The 24,495-nt window shown below is 34.1% G+C and overlaps 2 protein-coding genes and 1 non-coding gene across 4 annotated transcripts; 2 read left to right on the forward strand and 1 right to left on the reverse strand.

Annotated features, from left to right (window-relative positions):
• Positions 1-855: 855 nt before the first annotated feature.
• LOC133204968 (uncharacterized) lies at positions 856-5,957 on the reverse strand. Its single transcript, XM_061340707.1, has 10 exons — positions 5,927-5,957; positions 4,991-5,166; positions 4,401-4,491; positions 4,069-4,156; positions 3,543-3,681; positions 3,092-3,248; positions 2,461-2,631; positions 1,747-1,869; positions 1,384-1,497; positions 856-1,172 (listed from the first exon to the last, which is right to left on the reverse strand). Exons 1-10 carry the CDS (start codon positions 5,955-5,957, stop codon positions 880-882), a joined length of 1,383 nt encoding a protein of 460 aa, XP_061196691.1. The 3' UTR covers positions 856-879.
• Positions 5,738-22,666, forward strand: LOC133172335 (procathepsin L-like). Of its 2 annotated transcripts, none has more exons than XM_061307196.1 (12): positions 5,738-5,773; positions 6,875-6,957; positions 11,009-11,056; positions 11,356-11,469; positions 13,756-13,863; positions 14,459-14,544; positions 14,994-15,021; positions 18,216-18,320; positions 19,848-19,914; positions 20,793-21,005; positions 22,062-22,200; positions 22,309-22,666. In XM_061307196.1, exons 2-12 carry the CDS (start codon positions 6,899-6,901, stop codon positions 22,485-22,487), a joined length of 1,146 nt encoding a protein of 381 aa, XP_061163180.1. In that variant the 5' UTR covers positions 5,738-5,773; positions 6,875-6,898; the 3' UTR covers positions 22,488-22,666. The 2 variants fall into 2 exon arrangements, with proteins under 2 accessions (XP_061163180.1, XP_061163182.1); XM_061307198.1 differs by having other exon boundaries at positions 5,748-5,773; positions 6,871-6,957.
• Trnaa-cgc (transfer RNA alanine (anticodon CGC)) lies at positions 6,173-6,244 on the forward strand. The gene has a single exon. It is a non-coding gene; the product is annotated as a tRNA-Ala (tRNA).
• Positions 22,667-24,495: the final 1,829 nt, after the last annotated feature.

Below are 24,495 nucleotides of genomic sequence, written 5' to 3' on the forward strand. Positions count from 1 at the left end.
TATTGGGACAGGGAAGGAGAAGGGAGAAAGGTTTGGGGCAGGGAAAGAAAAGAAAGACGAGTATGGGAACAGGGAATGCAAAGAAAAGAAGAGAGGTATGGGAACACAGAAGGAGAAGGAAAAAGGGTATATGGAGCAGGACAGGGATGGAAAAGGAAGAATGGTATGACAAAGAAAGAGAAGGAAGAAAGGGTATTGGAACTGGGAAGGAGAGGGAAAAAGGGTAATGGAACAGGGAATGAAAAGGAAGAAAGTATGGGGACAGGGAAGGAGAAGGAGAAGGGTATGGGAATAGGGATGGAGAAGGTAGATGTGTATGGGGACAGTATAAAAGAAGGAAGAGCGATGTGGGAACAGAGAAGGAAAAGGAAGAACAGTATGGGAACAGGTAATGAGAAGGGAGAAGGATATGGGGACAGGGAAGGACCTATACTCGGCATGAGACCATTGAGCAGTATGGGTTCTTTATCGTGCCAACGCCTACCGTGACATGGAACCTCGGTTTTTAAGGTTTCATCCGAAAGACCCGTGACTTTCACTTATAGTGCCGGGCGCTCGGCGAAGGAACAAGTTACTTCCTATGTTTATATCTTAGGCTTGACGCGACTCCGCGAACGAGAATCGAAACCGGGCCTTCCGATCACGAAGAGAATGCAAATAATGGAAACAAATTTGAAAAGGATGGTAAAACAATTTAATTCACTGTTTTCCCAACATACATGTAGATCAGTCTGTAAATAAAAGATGTTGAAGCACTTTGTTCCCTCATAAACTATGGTATTACATTTTTAGATTTCTGATTCTGAAACATACAGCTGAATTTCAGGTAAGATGTCCAATCGATGCGTTCTCCGCTGAGACATCTATGGAAGGGACTTTTCACAATTTACTACATTGCTCCTCACTATAAGATACCACGCTGATGTAAACTTTACTAATATCATCAACTTTTTCCAGTCTCGTTTTCAAAGAATCCTTTACTTCCTGTGCCTTGTAATTCGACAGCTCTGCTGATACACAAATGTCCAGTTCAACTGCGATTTCATACCCCACATGATATGCGCTCACATGATTAACGGATTCTATAAGGTTGTGATGGTTCATACAAATCCAGATCAATTTACTGACAATGACTGGATCCGCTTTGTATCCTGTCAAAAGCTTGGTTTGATCTTAAAAAAAGAAATGTATCTTATTTTTTAACTAGACCAGCCGGAGGATACGTTAATAAACATCATCGGTTGAATTTTTTTTAAATTAAATTAAATTTTTTAATTAGATATATTGAAAGGACATCAAAGTTGTAGGTGATCTCAAAATCGTTTTTTATAAAGGTGTTCCTAAATGTCCTGCTTTTGATAAAGATTCCAAGAATGCACCTACCTCTTCCGGTAATGTACCAAGTGATTGCAATATATAGGGAAATAATTATAGCCCCAATTGGATCCAAGAATACAAGACATCTTTCTCCTAATTCGTCCTGGATTTCCCTTGACCCTTTAAAGTTAAACGTTCATAAAATCATGAATATATCACAGAGCTATACTGTCTTTAATACTAGAAAGATTTTTTTAATTAATACTTAATTGACATTTCAAGGGCTGATGTAGATGTGGACGTCGAATAAAAATACATGCAACCAGGGTTTTGAGCTAAATTAATGACGTTAATTTAAAAGATATATGTACACACATACACAAAAATTTTATGTAAAAATAAAAGCATTGTATATTTAACTAATCATACCTATATATCCACAGACAATGGCCAGTGTGTTAGATAAGACATCATTTCTATGATCCTGGGCCAGAGCTTGTACCGTAGGGGTCATGATACGTCGACACAATAGAAACAAGATCAATTTTAGCACTGTAAATCATATATTGTAGATTCAAATGAAGACACATACATGTATATACTTGTTCATGGAAAGTATAAAAATAAATGTGTAAAGAGAAAACATGCAATCCTTTGTCTCTTACATGTATTTTTTTTTAACTTTGACAATTTTCTACCAGAAGATGGAAATTAATGTATAAAAATGAGTCAGATTTAAGCAATCTGATTGAAATCAGGTCCTTTGATCTGCTCACATATATCGTGTAGCAATCAACTTGGGATAGAATTTTTAATCATATTAGAGATTCAAGCAAATTTAAAATACCATAATGTTCAAAGCTGAGTAAAGTAATTGTTCAAGACGAAAATTTCTATACATGTATAGGGATCATAGTGCTTGGTCAATTTGAAGAGTTATCTCTCTTAGTAGAGGGCCACTCTTCCTTAATTATTGTAAAACTATCTGTTTCCTAAATAAATCTTATTTTGTTGCTTTCTCTTTCATTGTGAAACGTTAACTGTGGATTCTTTAACAAAAAAAATTTGAATACATGTATATAAAATCTTGTATAAATTTAGTAACAAGTACATTTATGTGTATAAATTTATACAATCCCGTACCAACAGTGAAGCACGATATAGATATTGTGATGTAATCCACCGTGGGCGGTGTTATAGATCCACTGGACAAGGCTGTGATTTTATCAAGCGCCTCCTTCAGAAGCTGTAACGATGCCATTCCCATGATGACCGACAACAGAATCACGGCAAGAGGCTCCAACAGGTGACGACCTTTGAACAGACCGTATGTAATAGGTAGAGATTCGTCAAATGCATACCATTTATATATTACAATAGAAAAAGCTCTTTATACTCCAGTAAAAATCTTATAAATTATCCATAAATCATAAGTTGCATTTGCGTCTGTACGAATTATTACTGTAAAATCACTATTTTCGTGGGTTCAGTTTTAAGGGAAAAAAATATTTGTTAGTAAGGAGTTCATAAATTTCTTGGTTTAAGAAATGTAGGGTTACTAGTATTTGAAGTTTGAAATTTATATTTGATATACATGTACGTTCGTGGCGAACATTAATTTATGGGTCTCTTAAAATCAAGAAAACAACGCACCATTCTCGATACCACGAAATATAGTGATTTCTCAGTATTTACAAAGTAGTTCCGACTTGTGCATTGTAAAACCTAAATGAATATGCGACACATGGAGCACAAACTTGATATTTTGATTTACCGTTTGGATACTTAAAATGGTTAGTTTTACGGACTGCTCTGGTCGTTATCCAGACAACAAGACCGGAAACTAGATCCACCACACTATCAACAAGACTTGTTATGATGGCCATGGATCCCGACAGGATCGCTGCTGTCAACTTGGCAACTAGTAAAACCTGAAGAAAAAAGGGCCTAGATACAACAGAGAGAAGTACATCTATTTAAGAGCTTAGGTCGAATGTGGAATATCAAATATTTCATTATTTTATCTTTTCAAAAGTGGAATTAAATAAAGGACATATTTCATGTGTTTGTACCATTTATATATACATGTACATTACTTAAATGTATAAAAGGTTTTGCCTACCAGGGTATCCTTGAATGTTTATCATTTCAATACTAATGCCAACACCCATAATGATATTGTTTTAATGAGAGTGGTCTTAAAATTGCCTGCAGTTGGCACTCACCAAATTTGCAGCAAAACTAAGTTTTGCATACAAGGTCGTTTTCTTCCGCAGAATCTTAGACCGGGCGTATTTATCGTCGTTTGGTTTGTTCACTTCTTCATACCCTTCTATCAATTTATCTTGATACTCGTAGAATTTTCTGTAAAGAATATCATGCATTATTAAAAAGACACGCTTGATTTATTGAGGGTCTAATAGGACTCGACATTCATTTTGTGAATACCTGTAGTTGAAATAATATATGATGCTCTCAGGTGTAAGCCTAATTTATACTGGAACCTGAGTACATAAAACTTGTCTTTTAAAATTGCTTTAACAAACAAATGAACAAAAAAAAAAGGAAAAGAAAAGAAAGAAAAAAAAACGAAATAAAAGCAAACAATGTCAACCAAACTTTACTATTATACTTATCAAAATGTATATCAGTCTTCGGCATTAAAATCGTTAATGACGGGAGAAGAAAATTTATTTAAATGTCACTATATAACATTTTTTTATTCATTATCTTACAAGAAACAGTTCTTGCCTGGAAGCATTTGAGACCTTGCACTCTTTCTGGACACCTTTCGATCTCAGGAAAAGATCCAAATTCATCTCGAAGTTTTTTCTGTTCTCTAAAATGAGGAAAAAGATTGTATATTTTTATAATACGTATACATAATATATATTGAATAGGGATGATTATGTAATGAGCTTTCGAATATCTAAATTACTTAAATTCTTGCAAATAAAAAAATAGCGTTATTTTACAAATAAGAGTAGTCCCTTGGGTTTTTTTTTAACAGTTGTCTTTTTAAGTTTAAAAAAATGAAGAAAAAAAATTCTCCATACATTGATCTTTATAAAGGTTTGAAATACCCTCTGTTGGAGACGCATGATACTTGTCATGGTTTTCTGTTGGGTTGGTATTCGAAACTTCTACAGAATTATCTTGGACAAATGCTTGGTTCTAAAAAAAATATCTTTATACATATACTCATTTTGATAGTTGTAATTAAATTTCAAATCAAATTATTTTCATTTCAAACTCTGGATGTAAGTATATTTACTTTATTATTAATTTTTTTCATGCACCGAACCCCCCCCCCCCCCACCTGGGGATTTTCAGTTACATGTATTAAATTTCTATGTACTTTTACGAAAAAAAGCCCCCTCCCCTTTGACGAGCAATTGGCCCTTGGTAATATGGTAAGGAGTGCCTATATGTGCCTGATGAAAATTTGACTTAGTATTAGGAAAGTAACTTGCAATTGTTTCCTTAACTTCCCACCCCCACCTGGTGCACCAAATAAGATTTTCAAAGCAAGTTAAGTTTATCTCGTTTTATTTATTTACATGGATGTGATTTTTGCTAGTCAAAAAATTTCGAGTCCGATATTCTTTTGAGTTGCTGTGAACCCTCCCCCCCCCCCTCCCCGAAAAAAATAATAGCGCATGAAAATGCTTACGAGTTCACTTTGGTACCGTACTAATGATTTTTCAGCTTGAGAGTTGGATATAAATTCCTCGGAGTTTGAAAGATAAGGTTTTTGTTGAGACGTCTCCACACACGAACACCAGTACTCCATAAATGATCTCCTGAGAATAGTTTGGTAAGCTGGGGACTCTAAAACTTGCGTGCATTCTGAGCAGAAGTACTCAGAATTACATGTACATCTGTTGTATTGCAGTACTGGAAAGCCACACGCTGTGCATTCAAATCGGTAATTTTTCCATTCCATTAACCATGGACATCTTCGCATAGGGGAATTTTCAATCATGTGCAAGTTGTTCTGTTGCGAGCCTATAAATATCTAAAGAATTTTAAAGTAAAATAATTTAAAATAAAACTAAACTAAAGTAAACTAAAATAAAATGAAATAAAATAAAATATATTAAATAATTAAATAAACGTGTCAATAAAATTAAGAATGGCTCATAACTTTATTTTTAAATATGTTTATTTTTGATTAGATCTAATTCTAAAGGGGAAAAATTGATCGCATATCGTACAAGTGTGTAAATATGTGTGTGTTGGGGGGGGGGGGTGTCTATAAACTGATAAAAGAGAATACAGATCGATCATAAAAATTAATTGGAAGATTGGGGTGGAGGTTATGCCACGAATTTGAGGTGAAACCTAAAACGCGTTCCAAATGGGCTTGCTCGAAGTTCTCGAGCCAGTCGAGGGTGTAAGTTTATAGCTTGGAATACACCAAAACAAAGTGGGAAACGTGCATTACTAACTAGTGGTAAGTAAGTATATTAATTTACGTTAACGTTAGATTTAATGCTCTATACACTTATGGAATCTGATTTTAATGCTAGCATCAGTCAGAACTGGATATCAAGAAACAGAATGGTTTCCAATCTGGGCTTTTCTGCGAACATATCCCTTTGTTTACTCGTCATGTGATAGGCTAAAGGCATAGCCATTACTTGTTTACTCTGCATTCTATATATAAACGAATCTTGTTTGTTTTTTATATTATTATTATCTATTTATCTAATCTTAGGATTGAGATTCAACATAGATTCTATATTAGAAGGAATAATGACCTTCTAAATGCATAAACGGAAAAAATCTATATTTAGAAATGTATGAGTCAGCCTAAGTATTATAAATAATATATTGCGGCAGTATTGGCACAGGGGATGTAGCTCAGTGGTAGAGCGCTCGCTTCGCATGTGAGAGGCCCCGGGTTCAATCCCCGGCATCTCCACAGGTTTTTTTTTTTTTTTTTTTTTTTTTCAAAGAAGTTATTTTTTTTTTATCTCTCCATCAAGAATGTATAATTCAATGGTATTTTTGTATTTTTTTTTTTAATATTCAGGGACTTTTTTTTTCTTTTAAGATTAAAAAAAATTACGTGGATCAAATTCCTTTAAAAGCAAAATAAATTTTAATTTTTGTTCTGATATAATTTTGTTCTTTTTGCGTTTTATCCACTTATGCAAAAGGATCTGCATGAAGTTTTTAAAGACGAATTCAAAAGACTGTGCATATAGTGTAATTTAAGCTATTGCTCATTAATGACACTAAATTAAAAAAAAATAGATATAAATCTTATTGTCTAAAATATAGGACTGAAGTGATGAAATGATTGTAATTGTAACATTAGATATCACGAAGTCACATTGTCAAGATATCAAATGTAAACAGTAAAAAATACAAAAATAATTGGACTTTGCTTATTGTGTTAGATAAAAACGACCCATAGACACACTTCAATCTAATACTGTACATTTATGTATATGTAGCAAACATTTTTTAAAAGGATTAATTTGCCCACCTTCTCGTGGTATATTTATCATTAATTTGACGTGATATACTTTCTTGTATATATAGGTAGATCTTACCCCAGTGCTTTCAGAGGATGACATTCCGGATTCTAGCGGTTTTCCTGCTTTGTGCCACTATTTCACAACTAATAAGGTAATAATTCCCTAATTATTAAAAAAATATATATGTCCAGTGTTAAATATCATCAGATATATGTACATGTACATGCATCTGTGCTGTTTTTGGACTCTCTCAGAACGGGGGGCGTTCTGAGGTATTTTTATTGCAATTCGCTCCAGATCGGTCCTACTGACGATGATTGATGGTGACCGACGTCCGGACAGATTTTAGACGTTATTATAAGGTTATATAACACGTCTCAACGTTGTTTATTGTCTTGTAATCAAGACATACATCATATAAATACAGATGCATTAATGATTGTGTATAGGTAAATGGGGGTAGGTGGGGGTAAAGCTTTATATAGAAGTTTGCAGGTCAGGCTTAGGTGACAACCTGATGAAAAAAAAATTTTTCGATCTTGGCATGCATCCATGCCTTATGTAGACACTTGACATAATGACAATATAACAATTTTATTTATTTATTTTTTTTTTTGCTGTGAACTTTTCATTTTTACCGAAACAATAAATTACACAAAAGCAGCATGCAGTAAAAATTCCAAGTGTGACCAAATTTAAAATGTTCAGTATTTATCGACTTATTTTGGACTTAAAGAGTACATTGCTAGTCTAAATTGCGATCTTTTTGTAAATTGCTAAAAGTGCGAGTTTTCTTGAAAAATATCTACATAATGTAATCATAGAAATTTCTTTAAAAGATCGCAGAAGTAGAGATGTGATGAATTAATGGTTTCATAAGTGTATTATAATTCTTTATTGTAAAAATTTCCTCACCTCTATTCTTTAGTCAATACGAGTCTCTTTTTATACATAAATTATGATTTAAATGAGTAAAGTTACATATGGATAAATTTTGATTTAAACGAGTGGGTATTTCTAAATAAATGAATAAATAAATAAGTAAATAAATAAAGAAAGAAAGAAAGAAAGAAAGGAAAAGGAAAAAAAGAAATTGTAAACAGGATGATTCCTTAATTGCAAAATTGACAAATGGGATTAAATCGTACGCCATGTGTACTGTTGACATGTACACATACTAATGAACTGGAAAATATGAATTGCATTACTGGAATCTAACGACCGTATGTAAGAGGCCCATGGGCCACATTGCTCACCTGAGCACATTGTCCAGGAAAAAGCATAAATCAGTTCAGTATTGGAAAGTTTAAATATAGAAGTGGTCCCTAAATCTCCCCTCCTTGGGATCACGTTTTGTACAGACGTGAATCTACGCTACTGAGGATGCTTCCACGTTTCTTTGATAAATCATGACTTTAGAAAAATTTTCATGATTTTAATTTTTCCTATAAATATTGGATCTCCTCTTGTTGCCCACCCTATCCCCGGGGGACATGTTTTGAACGAAAATCAATCTAAACTACCTGAGGATGCTTCAAAATTAATGTGTCATTGTTTTGCTGTTCTTGAGAAGATTTTTAATCATTTTTCCTATATCTTCCTTTGTATAGTTTTGATCCCCTGTTGTGGCCCCACCCTACCCCTGGGAAATTGACACTTTTTGAGGATACTTCTGTTTTAATATGACTTATGGATTTTCTGTTCTTGAGACTTTCAAGAAGTTTTTTAAAAAGATTTTTCATATATATTCCTTTGTAATACTTTGATTGCCCATTATGGCCCCACCCTACCGCTTGGGGTCATGATATAAAAAAAAAACAAACTTGAATTTACACTACATAATATACACTATATAAATATGACCAAACATGACTTTGCTGTTCTTGAGAATATTTAAGATTTTTCTTACGTTAAACTTTGATCGATCATTGTGGCGCGACCCTACTCCAAGGGGTCATGATTTGAGCAAACTTGAATCCACGCTACAAGAGAATGTTTCCATATAAATATGACCTTATGGCTTTGTCATGGTATGATTTGGGATTATGGCTTTGCTGTTCTTGAGAAAAATTTTTAAAGTTTTTTTTTCTTACGTATTCCTATGTAAAACTTTGATTGCCCATTGTGGCCCGACCCTACACTACCCCCAGGGGTCATGATTTGAACAAATTCGAATCTACATTACCTGAGGATGTTTCCATATAAATATGACTATTCATGGCCTTGCTGTTCTTGAGAAGATTTAGATTTTTTTAGTTTTTTTTTTCTATGTGTTCCTGTGTAAAACATTGATCGTGCATTTTGGCCCCGGCTTAGCCCCAGGGGTCAGGATTTGAACAAACTTGAATCTGCACTACATTAGGATGCTTCCAAATTACATGTAATACGACTAATTATGCCTTTGCTGTTCTTCTTCAGAAGTTTTAAAAGATTTTCCCTTTGTATTATGATGTAAAACTTTGATCGTCCATTGTGGCCCCACCCTAAACCCAAGGGCCATAATTGGAACCTACACTACCTGCTTCCATATAAGGTTCCTGTTTTTCTTTCTTTTTTTTTTTTTTTTTTTTTTTTTTTTTTTTTTGCTAAGTAATTCTTGAGAATAAGATTTTTGAAAACATGACATTAATTTTTCATTAATTCATAATTATTTTCCCTTGGAAGAAGGCCTGGTCCTTCAAATACCCTTTAACCAAGGATGCTTTGTGGCAAATTTATTTAGAATTGGCCCAGTGGTTCTTGAGAAGTCAAAAATTTGAAAAGTTTACAGACCGACGCCGGACACCGGGTGATCAGAAAAGCTCACTTGAGCCTTCGGCGCGCTCAGGTGAGCTTAAAAGGGAAAGGGGGCTTTGGATTTTAGCTATGTGCACATAATATTCCCTATGGTAATTTGGAAGACGTCATAATTATCTACAGTATGTTATTATTTGCGTCTTCCTTTCTATCAAAACTTACAAGAAAGATATAGACGCAAGTGTCAAAAAATACTAACACAGAGAGCGCACCGCAAACAAGGCGGAAAATGCTTGGCGAAATGAAAATGGCGTTTTACCTCGTTTTTTTTACAGAATAAGAAATCTCTTAATATTGTCTCAAGAAAATCAAATTTAAAATGTTTTGAAAAGTTTACTACAATAAATAAATAAATAAAAAAATCCTGTCTGTTTGGGTGATCATGTTTAACCTAGTAATAATCACGCATTTAATCTTTAAATGTGTGAATAAAAATGCATTTTTGTTAGAAAACACCGTCGCTGTATAAAATACTTTTAAAATCTACTTTTTTATTTAAAATTTTTATGCAATATTTTAACTCCGCACATTACCTTCATATACCTCCTGGTGACCTGGTTTTCAACACAATTTCAGGGTTTGATGATACTTTTCTTGGTAACATGGAGAATCTGAAAATTTTGGGAATTTTTTTTCCATTGTTTTTCCATTGTCAAGAACCAGCGTCGGGTTACTGAATTAAGTTTAGACACCAGTGATTATATTATTTGAATATTCAGTCCTTTACGAGTTTTAATATGTACACTTATCTGACTTCAGATTCTAGCATTATTGGAAGAATTACTTTAAACACGACTGGCATTTCGCTCGTGTTAGGTTATATTTCTAACCTTTTTATAACCTGCGACCTACTGAACTGAATAGAATATTAATCCTGTATACTAGTATTTATTTGTTTATTTTACTTTTTTTTTTTTTTTTTTTTTTTGTTTTTTTTTTTTTTTGTTTTTGCTTGGGAAAACATAATATACTTTAAAAGATTTCACGAGGAAAGGACAAGATTAAAGTTTTAGGTTCTTCAAGGAAATAACATTCACTTCCTATAAATCATTAGTCAGTAATGAAGGTCACATGTGTTTGCCATGTGACTCGGGCAACACATTAAGTGCATTTCAATTCAGAGTTTATATAATCAACCTCATCATTAAACCTAGATAAACGACCAAATGCTGATCACTTTAAGAAAGTACTTATTTGTAGCTGACAGAAACTAGCTTTAAAATATTTATTTACTAATTCCAAAACAATTACTTTTTAAAGCACTATATACCATGCGTAAAACGACTGTGACAGTAGTCATGAACTTATATGCAGAACTTTGTACCCGTAGAAAATTCATGCATAGATTGTAAGCTTTAATTTATTCATATTTAGGGTTTTAACCAATCATTTTGATTTATTTACAGTTGTGAAAAATATCCCGAGGATGAAGAGACAGCATTGAAAGTCTTTCAGTAAGAACTTACTAAAAAAAATATTGAAACCCTGAAAGGGATGGCAACAGTAACATTTCTTTGTAGTTTGTACAGTATTTAAAACTTAAAAATTAATATCTTTTATACTGATGTTACAGTAAAGTTTTAGAATCCAGAGAATTTAAAACTCTGATTGTTATAGTTAGTTTTAAATTCTCTGGATTCTAAAACTTTACTGTAACACTGATATGAAATTTTTAAAAGGACTTGGGGGGGGGGGGGTCGTTATCTCAAGGGAAAGTCAGTACTGTGAGACACAATACTTTGGTTATTTGTAGAATATGGAAGAAAGAGCACAACAAAGTGTACCGAAATCACGTGATAGAAAGCAGAAAGTTCAACACCTTCATGGAAAATCTGAAAGTCATCAATGAACTCAATGTTAAGTTTGAGTAAGTACTGATACAAGAAGACTTATCAAAAAGTAACCTTAAACTGATCAGCTTTTATTAGTCCAAGATTTGATTTGACACGTTTGAATTATGAATTCATCATGCTATATATATATATATATATATATATATATATATATATATATATATATATATATATATATATATATATATATATATATATATATATATATATATAAAGAGAGAGAGAAAGAGGGGGAATCTTTAAAGATCTTCCTCTTAAGAGTGACAAGGCCATGATTAGTAGTATTATTAATATGCATGCTTAATTAGGTAGTGTAGATTCAAATTTAATCGAGTCAAAGCCTTTGGAGCCATATATGAGAACATAAAGGAAATTAAAAAATAATTCTTTTCAAGAGTAGCAGGACCACTCAAAATCATATTGATATGCAAAATTGTGTTAGTTTTAATTATGGACCTTGGCATTAGGGTGGGGCTAAAATCTGGGATCACATTTTACTCTTTATAAGGGAAAAATCTTCATATCAGCATTTGAAGCATCCCCATGTAGTGTAGAAAGTCATGGACACCTGGAGCCAGAGTGAGGCCACAGTATGGGTGAAAATTTTGTTGGAAATAAAGATTAGGGGGTTAAAAAAAATCATCTGCATCTTTGCTATCCACGCGTTTTTGACCCGCTACTCGGGACAGAGTAGCAGCTAGATCAGAAACACTTAGCTAGCGAAAATGCATCAGGGCGAAGCTTTTAAGGTAACTCAAGTGAGCCTTGTGGCCCATGGACCTCTTTATAAATATCATGACCTTTTTACTTTTTACCTTAATCAATATCATAGAAGATTTTGTGACAAGTGTTTTCAGTAGTTAGTTGATCCATATCTTTTAACCTTTCTTTGGTGTGGTCAATGGCCTCCTCTGGTATTTATTTGTCCTTATGGAGTCTGAACTCGGACACCTGCAGCTAGAAGCCGTCATGTCTTTATCAAATTCTTCATTTCTTTAATTTTAAGGGAAAAACAGACAGGTGTAAATTATGATATATTTCTGACAACATGAAGTAAAGTTTTTGGCTATGACAAGAACAAAAATTTCTTTAAATATGCAATTAATTTGAAGCATTTTTAATTGTTTTTCTTATAGAATACTAGTCATAATTATTATCCAGATGTTAGAAAAAAGTTAGAATATGTCCTTTCTGGTGATTAACATCATGGATCACATGTTTAACGTCATTAATTACCTATTTGTCAGATCTCTGGCAGGAATCAGTCAATAAATGACCATACCTTGACCTTATGTTACATGTAATTAATGTAAAGAAATCTCGATTCAAAGGAGGCCCAAACATTTCTTGCTACGAGAGTAGATTTTTTTTCATTCAAGAGTGGACAGTTTGAGGGATTTCCTCTACCTAAGTACCCCACCTTCTGTTAACATCATGTATTGTCAAAGGTGCATTGGCTAAGTACATATATACAGTGTATAACGATACACCCATGCTAATTTATATGGGGGCCGCTACGGATGTACCACAAATAGTCGTAACAGGGCCTCAAAGCAAAGCTTTGTAAAGAATTGCAATATTTCTTTGTTTTTTTTCTTCTTTTAAATCAGAACTCCGAATATATACAAGTATGTAATATTCTAAGATACCTTAGGGCTTATTATACGGTAACAATTTCAAAACAAATTCTTTCTTTTATGAGTAAAAACAACCTTTTACATTATCTAGCCACCTGTAAGTATCAAAATTAAGCATACACACAATTTCATTTTTGTTCGATTTTTCAAATGGAATTTGAAACTTGAAATTTTAAAGTATGGAGTTGAAACATATCAAACTGGGTATATTTTTACATATACTGAATCAAAATCAATTTCTGATGTATTGATTAATGAAAATTATGATTTTAAAGTAGAAATGAATCATTAATAATCTTTTGGAGACGTCAGATTGACCCAATTATATCAAGTTACCATAGACTTTCTAAAAATAAGTGACATAGGCGATGTTGACGGTAACGTGATCCATGACCTTAGCCAAACTACGTCATAACAATGTTTTGATGAAGTTTTTCCTTCATTTAGTTTCCGATGATAGCTAATTTTCTACGGTACTTGAAAAACAAAAACTTTTTCACATGTCTGCTTTTTTGTGCATGACTTAATTATACCCTCTTTTTTGTTTATCATTCATAGATATAACAGTTAAAGGTTGAGAAGCAAATTTATTTTTCTTTGTGAGTAAAGTAGACCGCGGGCAATATATTGCACGTGCGTTAACTAGAACAAATTTCATTTCAGAGAGAAGACAGTCTTTGGCTTGAACCATCTGGCAGATCTGAGTCAGAAGGAATTTTCCAAAACAGTATTAATGCCCAAAAGAAGAGCCCCAATTTTTGAAAAAGAAAGGTAATTTGGAATGATGGTATCACATGATGCAAGTGTAGTGGGACTTTTGCAATCAATTATGTTGATAAATAAAAAAATAGTGTATGACAGCACTTTGCAGAAATAAATGGACAAGAAGTATTTTGTAATTATGGTTCTAACCGATAAAAGGAATTAGGTACATCATATATAATGTAGAATTACAAAAAAACAACAACAAGAAAACTGGTAATGTTAACGTTTGTCCGGTAATTAACACGACGCGATACATAGTCAGACATGTGTATATGTTTGCCGGTAGCAAGAATACGCGTGTCCCCCAAAAAATACATTTCCTGATTTGTTTGTTTGCAAAACACATTCCGTGCTTTATCATTGACCTTTGCTTTGTTAAATACATAAATTGACGGAAATCTGAAAAAATATAACATCTGGTCTCGGTATTTTATTCTTATCATGAGTAAACCTCTTTTAATTTGGTATAACACAAGTACAATATTTTCCAATACTGTCTGGTTCATTGTATTGTTTGAGTCCATGTCTTTCCTGTACATTTTTTTTCAGGCATTCTTTATGCAAAGTCTGTTTAAGAATTGAATATTGACTTCTTCTATAGATATATCAGAAGTTCACTCTCGGGATCTCTTCCAGACTCGTTCGATTGGTCGAACCAAAACAAAGTCACAGCAATCAAGGATCAAGGTGACATAATTCTACTGGATAGTCATTTTAATGACTTATTTTCAGATTAATTAATATCAAATGTGACGAAAAGAAATGAATAAATCAATAGACATGGCACAATAAATTCACATTTACTGTAACAAAAACAAAAGGGGGGGCTTCCTTGTCACCCAGTTTCTCTGTTTGATGGTAAATATACTAAATAACAAACATAACAACTGATAGACCAAATGATCATATAGATATCAGGTGAAGAAAATGCATAACAAGTAGAAAACACATTTAATATGTTTTAGGGGAGAAATCTGTGACAAATAAACAGTAACTGTAATGTAATATAGAGGTCATGATCAGTTATCCGGCAGTGAAAAAATAAAAAACAGAAATCAACTTTTCCGCTGCCTTGTAAATATGACAAACGTGATATTTCGTGGTTACCCACATCGATCATTTTCTGCTTATTACAGGTGCTGCCGGGTCATGCTGGGCTTTCAGGTAAGTCACGTGATCAGTACCACAAGAATAGTGTCTCCTTCGTTTTGTCTTCATTTCAGTTTTTAGCTCACCTCGACGAATTCGAGATGAGCTTATTAGGTACACCCGGCGTAAATGTTGGCGTCCAGGTTAAAGTTTTAGAAACAAGTCCGTTCCCTAGTTACTACATGTGTAAACCCTACACTGACCAGAAGAAATTTGCATGGATGGTGTATCTATGTATATGCACTTCCAGATTTGCTTCGGATGCTGAATTTGACCGACATTTTGCAGATGAATGAACAAACTTTTTGGAGCAGGTCCATTCTAAAGTAACTAGATATAAAAGACATACCTAGATCAAACTCGCATGGATGATGCATTTAGGGATAGACTCTACCAGACTTGCTTCGGATGTTGGATCGGACCTACATTTCCTGGATGAGTGACTAAGTTAAAGTTCTTCGAGTAGGCCTATTCCCAAATAACTGTAAGCCTTACCTAGACCAAACTTGCATCAATGATGCATCTAGGGATGTACACTACCAATCTTGCTTCTGATGCTGGATATGACACACATTTGACAAATGAATGAACAAATTAAAGTGTTTGGAGCAGGTTCATCCCCAAATAGCTATAAACCTTACCTATACCCAACTTGCAGGGATGATGCATCTAGGTGATGTACACTATCTAACCTGCTTTGGATGCTGGCTCTGACCTACATTTTTCAGATGAGTGACTACCTTCACCAGATTTGCATGGATGGTGCATCTAGAGTTGGACAGTATAAGACTTTCTTCCCATGCTGGATCTGACCTACATTTTCCGGATGAGTGACCAAGATAAAGTTCTTAGAACAAGTGTGGACCCAGAAATAATAACCCCTAACTAAACCAAACCAAACCTGAATAGATGATACATCTAGGGATGCACATTACCAGGCTTGCATTGGATGCTGGATCTGACATACATTTTGCTAATGAGTGAACAGGTTAAAGTTTTTTGAGTAGGTCCATTCCCAGGTAACTATAGGCCTTAACTATACCAAACTTGCAGAGATGATGCATCTATGAATGTACACTACTGAATTAACTTCTTCGGATGCTGAATCTGAACTTCATTTTTCAGATGAATGACTACTAGCCATGTCCAGACCAAACTAGAATGAATGATGCATTTAGTGATGAACATTATTATACTTGCGTCTGATGCTAGATCTGATCTACATTTTCCGGATGAGTGACCTTCATAAAGTCCTTGGAGTAGGTCCATTCACAAGTAATTTAAGTCCTACCACCAAATTTACAAGGATGATGCATCTTAAGATGCATACTACCAGACTTGCCTTGGATGCTGGATCTGACCAACATTTTCCAGATGAGTCACCAGATTAATGTTTTTGAAGCAGGTTCATTCCAAAGTAGCTAAAAGTCTTACTGAAACCAAACTTGGTAGGATAATGACCTCGGGATGCACACTGACTAGAATAAATTTAATGTGAGATTTGCCTTTCTTATAATAGATAACACAAGGTTAGCTTCGTAATCTTTGATAACTGATTCATTTGTAGTGGACAAACCATTACAACTCATGCAGTGGTAAAGTGTTCGCTGTATGTCTGTTGTTTTCATTTTTTTATTTTTAAAATCCTCTAAAAGATTTCCCTTCCGCATTGGAGAACTAGTCACTTAAATGTATTAAATGCAACATACATGTACTACTATTTAAATGCGTAATTCTGTGCATATGTGATATTGACGTTGGTACTAGAAATGATATTAAATGTTGACTACTTATAGGTATATTTTTCAGAGCATAAATTATTATCTTTGTTGTTACATGTATGGTTGTCGCTATAAAATATAAGAAAAGATGTTTCCTTTGTTACAAGTACTTATAAATTATATACTCCGGCAGTTTTTTTTTGTCCGTTTTGAATACAAATTGGCAAATGATTTAAACTTCTTATATGTGCGTGTCAATATTTAGCTACTGGTCAGAGACCAGATGAGTTTATGCGATAGTAAGGTGTCCGTTCGTCTGTTCGCCTGTTTGTCTGTAAACAATTTTTCAAAATGCTACCCATCCTTCAGTTTCTGTCCAACTTCAATATAAATTTGTACATAGGTAGACTTCACTAAGTTACATAATTACCGGTCATTGATTTTGTTGAATGGCATTGTCATATAAAAATAGATATTTCTGTTAAATTCTTTCATAAGGCTTCTCCCTCTAGAGTTGGTCTGATTTAAATAAACACTTTTACACAGTAGACTACGCTCAGATACATTATTATATGTATTGGTTTTTGATTTTGACGAACGGTGTTGAATGGTTAGTAAAAATAAAATTTTCTATAAATTTCTTTCGAAATGCTACCCTTCATATACAGTTTTAGTCCTAATGATATTGATGCAACCCAAATGTTGTGTAGAAATAAGTTCTGTTAAATCATAATCCCTTTCAGGTTAGGCCCATAAAATTGGGTCAAAAGTTTTTATTGGTATAACCTTACCTGAACCTTAATTCTCCCCATGCCAGAAGGCACACAAGGCCTGAACATCCCTCTTCCACTGGGACCGGTTTGAGGCTGCACGGCATGCCGTATTCCAAGAGTTCCAGCCTGCATCATTCATTGATATATATATACAGAGGAAAAAATTGTTTAAAAAATCTTTTGATGAAAAACAGCAGGAGCAAAGTAACTCAGGTTCACACATTGTGGCTCATGGGCCTCTTTTTTGTGCATGTATTATTGATAAAAACTTTATGAAAATATATTGTAAAACACTTTATAAGAATATGCAAATGGCTTATGTTGTCTTAAAAATGATAGCTAACAAATTTCCATGTACATTGAAACAACGTTTTAAAAAAAATTATTTATTTCCGAAGCACCCATCTCGTTACAAAGAATCTAATTGCTATTTTGCACTTGTTTCAATAACTTGCTATCAATCGCAAGGGCACAGAACCTGACCCCCTCCCCATTCAGACGCGCACGCATATTTACACAATACACATTCTCTGAGATTGTTAGACCCCTGTCTCTGCTAACAAAAAGCAATTAACCATCTTTGAATTGTTTGGCCATTAATAGTCTAATACAGACTGATGACATTTAGAATCGGTACAAATTCACGAAGAAAATCACTAAAAGACCTAACAAAAGTGATATACATGTATTTACAATAATTTGGGGTGAATTGCAGTGCTATTGGTAACATTGAGGGACAATGGGCAATGATGGGGAAACCTCTGACAAATTTTTCTGTGGAGCAGATTGTGGACTGTGACGGAATGGAGGATGTACCAAAGTGAGTATCACTCGTTTTATCATTTGTTAAAAACACAGACACCAAGGACTTGTCATTTCTTATAAAACTAGTCATTTCCACGTATAGAAATAAAGCCAATACCTGCTGCCTGGAGATACTAGTTACATGTAACTAGTTTGGTGTTTCTGTTATAATTAATACTTGCATATGATACATTGTACATTACAACTACCCAAATAGCATTCATTAACATCATCTGTTCTTTACAAAACTCTCTTTTATTGGAAGATTGTCATATTGTAAATTTTAAATTTAATGGGAGGGTATAAAACACAATTCTAAGATGAAATGATATCATTTTTGTATTGGCATTCGCTCAGCAGATTATTAAGAATATACAGCTATGCTACCTTGACCTGGCCGAGCTGTTTGAAGATATGGGTCAGGTTGTAATCGGACGGATTCTTTATTATTCAAGTTAATGTAAGAGAAACCGCGTGTCAGGATCCGACGTTGTCGATCAGATGAGGTTATTGATTAACGTGGCATTGATAGACAGGGTTTACGTAAAGCCTGCAAATCAATGGTCACGCACTATCGGACGGGTGTGATTTACGGCGTTTTATTTTAATATTAACATTTGTTATAGTTTATGAAGGGGCAAAATTGAGGCCTCTCAGATGATACCCTTTTAAAATTCCACTCTAGCAAACTGCATATGATTTATAAATCACAAGTAAATAAGTAGTTGTTTTTTTTATTTCTTTCATATAGCTGTTGACATTTTTAAGATTTATTTATTGATTTACTTTTATCAGTATTTTTTTTTAAATGTTTTTGAATTGAATTCTTTAGATCCACTGGCAAGAATATCAATCAAACTTTGCACAATCGATTTTTGGACAGAGGGAATTGTATTTCTTTATAACTAATGATTAAAAAATACTTTTGGCCTGAAGTGACACATGGTAATTTGCAAGGTCGAAATACATGTAATTGGCAGAAAAATGTTAGGTTTAGTGAGGAAATCACTGAGAAGCATCTTTATAAATTTGAGTTCAATTACAAAAACTTCAATATCACTCTCTACCATCGGCTCATACATTCACCTCTGTCGTTGGCTCACGTATTACGCAGTGTAAAGCATAAGAAATAGTGCATTTGTTTTAATTCATTATAATTAAATTCCTTTACTAATGTTTGTCTTTTAAGGTAAATATTTACTTAGTAGATCTAGAAATATTAGTTTAATTTGAAATATTCCTTGGAATATCATGTTTTTTTTTTTTACCTTATGTCAATAATCTTGACGCTAGCCCATTGCAGAGGTGTCTGAGAGAGAAACGAACGACAACTCTGCATAGGAGATTGCTTCGATATATAAGAATAAAAATGTCTCCATAAATTGATTTTCAAATTCAAGCAATCGGCTCTTAAGCGACTGCAGGAATAATGAAGACTTGAATGTTTGAGTTACCCAATGCCAGTAATCGAAGATTATAGCTATGCAAATATGATCCATTTTTTAAAGTTCTAAAAAAATTCTTTCAATTGTTTAATTTTTAGGGGTGAGGCAGACTGCGGAGTTTTTGGAGGTTGGCCTTTTCTGGCTTACCAGTACGTCATGAAAGCGGTATGTATGATATCTTAAATGTTTATTACCATGATAAAGCAAAGTCGTTTATAACTACCTTTTGCCAGTCTTTATTAAAGGGATAAAGAACTAAATTACTTTTAACAAAAAGTCCGTTCGGTCAGGGACCTATATACGTATATAGGTCCCTGGTTCGGTCATCCATTAATAGATGGTTTTCCATCGAAGTGATTTAAGCAAGAGTTATTTCCCCATGGCCGCCATGTTGTAGGTCAACATCCCCAGATCCCTTCATAATTCAACCAAGTTCAATTTGTTATACTGGGCACAGAGGTGAAAATAACACTGTTTTTTCTTATGAATGTACGTTTGTTAAACCCTCTTTTATTTCATAATTTCAATATTGTAAATATTTTTTTCCATATATTTCTGGCATGTTTGTTTAAAATTGGTTGCTCAAAGAGAAAAATTCACTACTTTGACATACAAGATGTTGGCCAAGGGGAATAACTCCGAGGCAAAATACGTCATAGGAAAATTATCTATTTTTGGAGATGTCTGACATTATTATTGTCATTCTTTGATCGCTCCTGCGCTATTTATCAAACCCTGAATACTATTTAGGCATAGGTTTGGTCTGATTTCAATATACCACGTCATACAAGTAGACTACATTAAGATATACAATTCTAGTAATCGTTTTTTTTAAATTTTGCCATGGTTACCAATAATAGAATCTGTGTCTGCGGTATTTGATTTGGTACTAAATTTTGTGAAAATGGTGACTCATTATGGATCCTCCTACAAATAGGTCATTGAATTTGTTTATGTAGTTTCGACTAAAAGCAAGCACTGCCTGATTTAAACTCAATAGGGCCTACAACGTTTTTAGTCGTAGTTTCAATGTTTTACAACAGGGAGGTTTGGAGACCTGGGAAGATTACTGGTATTGTTCCGGTCTAGGTGGCGCTCCGGGCACATGTGAGGTTTGCCCCGCCCCTGGCTACAACACAACACTCTGTGGCCCACCTATACCCTACTGTAATATGAGTCAGAGCTGTGTCACAAAATTAGACGTCAGCAAGTTTCATCCAGGTTTAAAAGTAGTGTCCTGGAAAGCCATTGATGAGGTAATGTTAAAATAATGTAACGCTTTGTACATATGTACTTCGTATTTGTATTTGTAGAGGCTTTTCTTTTGCAAAACTATTTCAAGATGTAAAGAAGATGGGTGAACAAGGCGGGCGAAGTGCCTATAGTGCGACAAACATGAAGTGAAAAATAAAATCTCAATTATATAAAATTTCTCTTTGATATTTCATCTAACATTAAAGTATATTTTATTGTTAAATCTCTACAATTTACAAAAATCTCACAAAGACTGAAATTATTTGCCTACGAAATAGCACACACACACTAAAGAGGACAAAAAGGATCATTTTCTCACATTTTAACAAAATTTTTCGATATGAGTGGGTCTTCGCTCCATTTTTTTGTAAGTTGATCTGAAAAGTTTGCATAAAAATATACATTTTTTGGTTAACAAAAACATGGAGCAAAGACCCACTATACCTTAAAAGTACACTTTTATGACAAATCATTCGCATCTTTCCGAGAAATACTTGAAGTCCATTAAGTCAAGGGTCATATCACAAACACGATTTAAATGCCACTATTCATCAGGAGCTGCGTGGCGTAGTGGTTAACGCGCTAGTCTCAAAGCAATATGATACTCCGGGTTTTTATTGTTAGGGGTTCGAATCCCACGAATACCATTTTATTTTTTTAATAAAAGAATTATTTTTTCCGAGATCTTTTTTTACCAGAAAAGTTTTGTTGGTCATAATTTCATAAATTTCAATAATGAGAACTTTATTTTAATTACTTAATTCAAAAATAGAATGTGATTTTATTAATATTTGAAGCTATAGGCATTCTGCACGCCTTGTTCACCCATCTTCTTTTCATATTCTTATGTGAGTGAAATTCAAAAAGTTAAATATGAAGAAGAAAAAATTAAAAAAAAAAAGAAGAAAAAAATCAAGCAATATTAAAGTACTCAACAGTTTACATTTACTTCTAGTAGGTAATTAAACTTTTCTTAAAATAAATTCTTTGTAGTAGCTGTCATTAAAAAAAAAACACCTATAGAAGTTTATCATATATTAATCAATTACATATTGCAGAATGAAACATCAATCGCAGAGCAGCTCATTAAACTGGGACCCTTGTCTGTGGCGCTCAACGCCGAGCTTCTACAGTTCTACCACCATGGGATCTTTGATCCGCCATCCTTTGTCTGTAACCCAAAAAGTTTGGATCATGGTATGATTTTCTTACCTCAGCAATTCGAATAGGGTTCATTTTATTGAATTGCAAAATTTAAAGCAATTCTTTAACTACCTTTAGTAAACGATGTTATTTTCTTTCCAGCTGTGTTGCTAGTGGGTTTTGGATCAGAAAAATCTATTTTCGGAACCAAAGACTATTGGAAAATCAAAAACTCGTGGGGTCCTAAGTGGGGCGAGAAAGGTTACTTTCGAATGCTACGCGGACAAGGGAAATGTGGAATAAATACTGCAGTCACTACCGCCATATTGGATCAAAATTAGATCTCACGTCTTAACTTACGATCTTGCTCAATAGTCTTAACAACAAAACATTTCGCTACGTGATAATTGTGCCATGAATGCGAGTGATGATGTAATTTTGTACAGAAATAGTTACTAGCAGATTTGTTTGTGTATTAAAAGTTGAATATATGTATTTTAACTTAAATTTTAAAAGTTCACATTACTTATTTAATTTTCGTGTGATGAAATGTGAAAAGAGTTTTCCTAAGCAGTGTTTGGACACAGATAGAAGACAATAAATAAGACAAGCGTGCCAGACAAGATTTTGAAGGTTAAATTGTCAAAAAAGGAAAAGTGTAGTAAACTCTTTTCCACTGCTTTTACTCTGAAAGCAAAATTGATCGCAAATCTCGGCAGGTAGTACTCCATATTTGATGGAGTTGCATACATGTATATAAACCTTGTATAATTACTCGCGCCAGTTCGCTACTGTATATCCAACACGGCGACAAACACTCAGTTGTTATCAAACCGGAAGAGAATGATACTCAGTAAGTAACACACAGAACCATACCGGTAACATTATGCTAACCCGGAATACAAGTAACATACTGGTGTCACCATTTTCCCCCTCTTTTCTTCTTTTTTTTTTTTTACAAGGAAACATTACTATTGAATAAAAATGCAAAGTTCACAGAGAAAATGCGAAAGAAAGTATTATTAAGCACACAATATAGATTATGACAAATTGAATTGATTTTTTGATATATGGCTAGAATTAGCACAAAAGGGGATTATTATGCCCCTAATAAAAATCACACGGTTTAATCATATACATAGTCGGATAACCACTTTAGTGGATGGCGAACACGGGTAGGTCCACTTGTAGGTTGAAGGACAGCATCGTTGCAAGTGGATTGTAAATCGGCGTCACTGTCAGGTTGTGTTATTTCAGAAACTAGTGGTTCTGTGGGTCTATCTGCGGGCACTAAAGGTCGAAGTGGAATTGGTGGATTCAAGAAAATAATAGGTATTTTTGGTGGAAATGGGTATGTAGGAGTGGTTAAGTTCTTTTCCCAAGTCCATCAATTCATGAGGCGATTCATCATACTCATCATCGGAGGGTAGGTTGTTGGGAATACAGTCTTAACTGATTTCCTCCGATAGTACTATTTAAAGTAGCAATCACTGTCTTTAACATGGTAAGCTGTTCGTCGAAGCTGGGAGCCACTGAACTTGCTTATGTGTCGTCATTTGCCATCGCAAGATTCTACAATATATCTTTCTCGGATTTTTGATTTATTCCGGTTGCAATATAAGTACACCAAGTCACAAACTTTTACAGGGAAGCTGCTCTTTCCAGGTTGTTTAGATGCCCGACTGTGTGACTATTGAGGTCGTTAGTCCATTAAATTTTGTCTTTGGAGTCTTTGCCAGAAGTGGCAGCATCTAAAGGAGAAATAATCTTTTAAAGACACGTACGAGGACTTTGAAAGCACCAATAAATGACCTCAAGCCGCTGACAGTAGATGGAGGTTGACAGTTGGCTAGTGCAGCGATGCGATGAGGGCTTTAACGAAGGGTATCTTCACGTCATATCCATACCAAGATTGTGGTTTCCCTTGGTGCAATCATGGTTTTTGATGCAGATAAGTTACGATAATTTCTCTGTATAGCTTGAAGATTTCTTGTGAAATCATTAAGGAGGTGTTCAGGAGTAGATCCACGACAGTACAAATTATCAGCTAACTAAGCAACTACAGCTTCCTTAACTAAGTCACCCTAAACTCTACAGGTCAGTTCCTCTAAAATGCCCTCCTAGCCAGACATACCCAAGGATTTTTTGCCAGTGGAATTTGCTAAAATGCCTGTGTAAGGTGTATTATGCCAATATACCTCCACTGAGCAATTTGTCGGAGAGTCGAATCTACATCAGGCATAAGCGATGGTTGGGGCTTGCTGTATCTCCCATCATCTGCAAATGCTGTAACTATCTGAAGCCTCCAGATGGCTTTTTGACCAGAAATGATGAATTTACATACTCGAC

Source organism: Saccostrea echinata, unplaced genomic scaffold (assembly GCF_033153115.1).
Source record: "Saccostrea echinata isolate AGI-Se365-2 ecotype Australia unplaced genomic scaffold, CSIRO_AGI_Sech_v1 ptg000054l, whole genome shotgun sequence".
Taxonomy (NCBI): domain Eukaryota; kingdom Metazoa; phylum Mollusca; class Bivalvia; order Ostreida; family Ostreidae; genus Saccostrea; species Saccostrea echinata.